This window comes from Salvelinus fontinalis, chromosome 17 (assembly GCF_029448725.1).
Source record: "Salvelinus fontinalis isolate EN_2023a chromosome 17, ASM2944872v1, whole genome shotgun sequence".
Classification (NCBI taxonomy): domain Eukaryota; kingdom Metazoa; phylum Chordata; class Actinopteri; order Salmoniformes; family Salmonidae; genus Salvelinus; species Salvelinus fontinalis.
In genome coordinates this window covers 26,307,274-26,313,273 of record NC_074681.1, presented here as the reverse complement: position 1 = coordinate 26,313,273, position 6,000 = coordinate 26,307,274, and the positions used below count along the sequence as shown (strand labels likewise).

Genomic DNA, 6,000 nt, shown 5'->3' with positions numbered 1-6,000 from the left:
GGAGTGTGCCCCGTGCTAAGTGTTGGATTGGTGCCATCTGCTTTGCTTAATATAAGAACTTTGAAATGATTTATACTTTTACTTTTGATACCTAATTATATTTATAACCAACTACTTTTAGACTTTTACTCAAGTAGTATTTTACTGGGTAACTTTTTCTTTTGTAACTTTCTATCTATACTTTTACTGAAGTATAACAATTGGGTACTTTTTCCACCACTGGTTTAAAATAGCAATAAGGCACCTCGGGGTTTTGTGGTATATTGCCAATATACAAAGGCTACGGGCTGTATCCAGGCACAAAACACCAAGCACAAGTTGCGTCGTCGTCGTGCGTAAGAACAGCCGTTAGACTTGGTATTGTATTATTGGCCTTTTACCACACCCCCTCGGCCCGTATTGCTTAATTAACTACATGGGGACGGAAAGATATTATTTTCTGTTGTATTCTATTCAAAAAGTCGACATTTCTAACACAGACACGCATATTTTCCTTCAACCACAACAGTGTTCCTTTCTTTTTCTATCGAAGTCTTTTCCGAAAAACGTTGCATGCTTGACTAGCAGATGTGACTAGACACTAGACTAGAGCATTACAACATGCTCGTCTTCCTCGTTGACAAATGTCTCGCACTGTGTAGAGTTCATAGAGGGCTTGTTCTCGTTGATCTGGAGCTGTCCTTGGTGATGTACAACTCAATCCAATTAGCTTTCACCTCTGGGCTGTGTTGCAGCCAGCTGGTGGAAAGAACGCTCACTCCTTTTAGTCGATCATGTGTGTCTTGCTATGCAGATAGCCCAATAGCGCAGATAGCGCACCGCTCATCCGTTTATTTTTACATGTTCGATATCCGAGGGCAACCTCTTTTACCATATCCCCATGGAGTGTGTGATCTGTAGTTTTACTACTGGTAGTAGTATTTCCTCACTACGAGGACGATATTTCTCTGTTTATTTCAAAAATTGATCAAGATATGTGGAAGACTCCATCCAGTTACAGACGGCTTGCGGTACTAGTCTGATGGGAGGGTAGCCTAATCACGATAGGAGTTTGGTTTGAAAGGTAAAGTGATACAAAAAGGTAGGACACGTATTGTTATTAGCCTATATTATACTGTTTGAAAAAAAATCTGAAATGTTCACCTTTGACGTTTTTATGAAATGTTGTTTAAAAAAATATATATATATTGAGCCTATCTACAGGTGTGTTATTTAATGATAGATTGTGTCAAATCAAAAGAAAACATGTTAATAATAACCTAAATGTGAAATAGATTGTTTGATTACAGTGAAATACAGGATCAGTCAGGATGTGATTATTGATAAGATGCTTGAAAAGTTAAGCTTACTGAATTAATATGGTATATTGTGTAATATAACCAATCATATATTGGTTCCATTTGATCTTCAAAGCAGTGTATTACATAAGTAACCTTGGGGTGATAAAGTACAACTATGTGACCTCTATCAGAATGTACCCTAGGCTATGATCATCAATCACAACCACAGCCTTATCAAGACCTACAGTATCAAGATGGAGTTGGGTACCATTTACCCTCCATGTGATACATCTACTGTAAGTTAGTGCCATAGAGCTTCCTGTATAAATAGCCTGGAGGCTATTATCAAGTCATGTACAGTAGCCTAGCTAAGTGTAATAGGCTAGCATACTTGCAGTGGGATTTGTGGTTGTCTTTAGCCTACACAATCACATTAAAGTGTAGGCCTATAACCTTCAATGCTATAGAGCAACTGAATCCTTTTTTATTTTATAAAGAATAACTTTTTAGGGTAGTTCTGCAATACCTTGAGCTCACATCCCATTTATTGGATTGGCTATATTGTTCTTCAATCCTGGTCTTGGACCACAGGGTGTGTAGGATTTTGTTCTAGTAGCCCACTAAGGAGTTGAATTCAGTCTGGATTTTCTTGCTATACTAAGAGACCTGATAGAAATAGTCAAGGGCGTGATGATTACAAGCCTGCACACCCTGTGGGTCCCCACGATCAGGATAATGCATGCAGATGCACATTTGTCATCAACTAATGGGTAAATTAGTGTCCCTGTTTTTTGTGTTTTTTTCTCTCAGTTGAAGCCATGGGGCAACCGGTTTGAAGTTTATCTCACATTCAAAGTTGGTGTGCCCATTCCTAACTGAGGGGTCAGTGGATTTGACCTGACCTTCTCCTGACCTATCAGAACACCTGAACTGTGACCATCATGGCGGAGAGAGCTGGCTTTGGGATCCCCAAAAGCAACTTACGTCCTGTAGGCTCACTCCCACCAGAGCCTATCGATATCATCCGCACCAAGGCCCGATCCAGAAGAGTCCGTATCAATGTTGGGGGTCTTGTCCACGAGGTCTTATGGAGGACACTGGACCGTCTTCCCAGGACCAGGCTGGGTAAACTCAGAGACTGCAATACCCACGAAACCTTAATGGAGATCTGCGATGATTACAGCTTGACTGATAACGAGTACTTCTTCGATAGGCACCCAGGAGCGTTCTCCTCCATTCTGAACTTTTACAGAACAGGGAAGCTGCACATGATGGAGGAGATGTGCGCCCTGTCCTTCGGCCAGGAGCTCGACTACTGGGGTATCGACGAGATCTACCTGGAGTCCTGCTGCCAGGCCCGGTACCACCAGAAGAAGGAGCAAATGAACGAGGAGTTGAGGAGGGAGGCTGAGTCTCTCAGAGAAAAGGATGGGGAGGAGCCGGAAGAAGGCTGCTGTCCAGACAAGAGACAGAAGCTGTGGGACCTCCTTGAGAAGCCTAGCTCTTCTCTTGCTGCTAAGGTAAGACCAAAGCATTGACCTGGGTTAAGTTTAGGCCTACTGACTGTGGGTCAGTCCAAATCCATCCAATCCCATGGTGTCATAGCTGATGCAGGAATCTCTCTAATTTATCGATTTAAACATAATTTATGATCTTGGATTTGCCTCATGGCAAACATCCTAAAGTGGCTGCTGTGAAGTAGTGGAGTACTATAGAGCCTATGCTCCTAACCCCTTTTCAACTCCAGCTCAGCTGCTGGAAAAACTCTGAATGAAGTAGATCTCAGTATATCAGGAATTTGATATATGGAATTTGATCAGTTAGTTTTATTCACAGATCTTGTGTTCCACATTGAGTTTTTCTCTAGATACCTCCTTGCTTCCAACTCAGGAGGAGAGTATTGGGCCCCCAGCAGCTTAATCCTCCTTTAACCTATGAAGTAATCAGATAAGAAAGAACACAGAAGATTATGGTGCATGTGTGATTAGTGCATACTGCTCTGTGTATTGTACAGATGATATGATACACTTCAAAATATATATTAATAATATCACACATATTGATACACAGTATTTTGCATCCTTAAATACATTTAGTTCATTTCAGTATAGGGTGATCAGTTGCTTAATAAGGGATGAATATGAACTAGGGCACTAAATGCCTAGTGTTAGGTTAGGTATTATGGTTTGGTATTCATGTTCAAGTTAAATCAAATAACTATGTCTCCAGGACTAGGCTCTTATATGAATCTGTCTAATGTGGAATATTATTTTGCAGACAGCAACTTAATTTCTTGTCTTGCGTACACAATCCCAATGGTATACCATGTGTACTGGGCTTCCCAGAATTCAGGCCAAGGAAAGAGGAAAGTAGTCAACCCATTAGTAACAGCTTTAATGTGCATGCTTTTATCTTTTTTTTCTAGAGTGGGGAAGTATAATGCATTGTATTCCCACAATTGCACATTTGTCCTCTCTATGGGCAGAATCTAAAACATCTAATGGTTCACACAGATGCTAACCTCAAATGGTATATACAGTACAGGAGGTTTTCTGAAGGACCATGCTGGAGTTTTATGGAGAGTAGTTGGGAGGGATAAGCAGAACATTTAGTTTTGCTATAAAACACAAGTGATACCGTCAAGCACAGTGTGCCAGTTTTTAATTTCTTCAATAACATTTAGTCACCTAATTCTGGAGGAGGTGCAGTGTCTTATAGGAGTTTTAGGAGTAGGCCTGATAGGAAAGCGTTTTAGGAGGAGGTGGTGGAGGTAAGAGGACAGATGGTCAGGGGAACCCACTGTTGGCTCACACAAGTACTGGTCAGTCCCTATTATCCTGCCTCACTAAACTGTCAGCACACTCAACAGACTGCCAATTGGGCAATCCTTTTGATTTCACTTTGTCCCTGTGCAATATTTGAGCCACTATGAACATCATGTAATTCAAGCTGATGGGCTCCAAACCCTGAAACATGTCCTCCTTCACATACCTGTACTATATTTACATTGAAACCTGACTGTCCAGAGATGGGTATAGTAGCACCAAACCAAATGTGTTTGTGAAATTAGCTTGGTGATTTGTAATGATAGAGTGAACAGTGAAGTAAGAAAGGGCATCCCTTACCCCCCCCCCCCCCCCCTGACGGACACTTGGCTTGCAGAAGGAAGCATGGGGGTAGCACCACCTATCACATGGGGATTAGGGAGTGCTTAAAGCACAGAGGTGATCCCAGGGTGTGCTGCCCCCTTTGACCTGAGAAGACATGGAAAAGCAAAAGGCACAGGGAAGGACAGTGGCTGTGTGCACCGCCAACTCCTTCTAGGTGTGATACTGGATGAGAGGCAATGGGTTGTATCTGGCCTGTCACAATAGTGCAGTATGTTATGGTTGGCTCCCAGTCAATCATATTTTGTGAGTCAGCACAATGACACAGTATCCACTCAAGCGCTTGTTATTACATCACCCACAACTGCTGACAGGAATGGAAAGGGGTCTTGCATTGACCTTATCAAGTTACCTCACGGACTACTCTAGATGTCATAATTTTGTCAGGCTTCAATGGATGTTCATTACTGTAAAATGTTATTCCAGTTTATTACTTATAGTACAGTATTTGATTTGGTATATTTATCAAATCTACATTTGTATTATGGAATTATTGGAAACAACTTTACAACGGGTGTCAAAAATGTATTGTGTGATTTTCAATGATACAACCAAACATTAGAAACTTTTGTGAATATGAGTAACTTCTTGACACAGAACATGTGAAACTTCCATGTGAGTGCTTACAGCTTGCTGTGTCCTGGGCATACTGGTCATCAACTCCTTCATTCTACACACCGTTCTTAAATATCTGTCAGTTTTAACATACTTTTATATGCTATAAAAGCCATCAGGAACTCATTCAGGTAGGCCTACTACATAATGGTATGTGTTCCTAGTTTTGCTGAGGCCTGGTTGTACGGCTCAGTACTGTAGGGAGTGATGGAAGTGAGACTTAATCTCCTTTGGGGGTTTTACCCTGGCTGCTTCTGCAAATAGACCATTGCAAAGGCTGCACACCGTCTGGCTCACAGTGAGCTGGGTTTGCAATATGCCGGTCGGCCCGGGCAGGGGTCACGTGTGCGGTAGAGCTGTTAATCAATTACTGGAGTTGGGTTTGCTGCTGCTATAAGATTAACAAATGAAGTACAGGTAGTCTCCTTCTCGCTTCATGATGAGTTCCTTCAGTACTTGTTGAAAAGATACAGGTTGAGGGTCCCCTGGTTAATTTGAGTTAATGACTGTGAGATTGTGCAGATGGCAGGAGCTTTTTTCCTTATCACACTCAATTTACTCTTGAAGAATGCTTAAAAAGTTTGAGTTAGTTAAATTTGTCCATTTGGCAGGTTAGACAGAATGCTTGGATAGCAGAATTGTTTTTCCCAATTGTGTTGTTGATGCGTATCCTTTTTAAAATTCTTTCACCCATTTACATCGATTGACCTTCAATTGGAGCTGATAATGTCATATGGGTCATAGGGCATTGTTCTCAAAGAAAGGTACCGGTTTTTCACTAGCTCATGTGGCTCAATTACTGTGGTCTGGAACATGTACTATAGTAGTACAGGGTTATCTTAGCCTTGGCTAGATTGGAATTTTGTGCATGGTAAATCTGTATCCCAACGTTTTAGCTTTTTTGAGAGATGTCTTTCAATCCACCTCAATTTACCCAC

The 6,000-nt window shown here is 41.5% G+C and overlaps 1 protein-coding gene across 1 annotated transcript in view; it reads left to right on the top strand.

Annotated features, from left to right (window-relative positions):
- The first annotated feature begins 2,108 nt into the window (after positions 1 to 2,108).
- Positions 2,109 to 6,000, top strand: part of LOC129814061 (potassium voltage-gated channel subfamily B member 2-like) — a 29,299-nt gene continuing 25,407 nt past the window's right edge. The window contains exon 1 of the mRNA XM_055866834.1: positions 2,109 to 2,800. Coding sequence (XP_055722809.1) covers positions 2,222 to 2,800 — 579 coding nt within the window. The 5' untranslated portion in view covers positions 2,109 to 2,221. The remainder of the gene's footprint in view (positions 2,801 to 6,000) is intronic.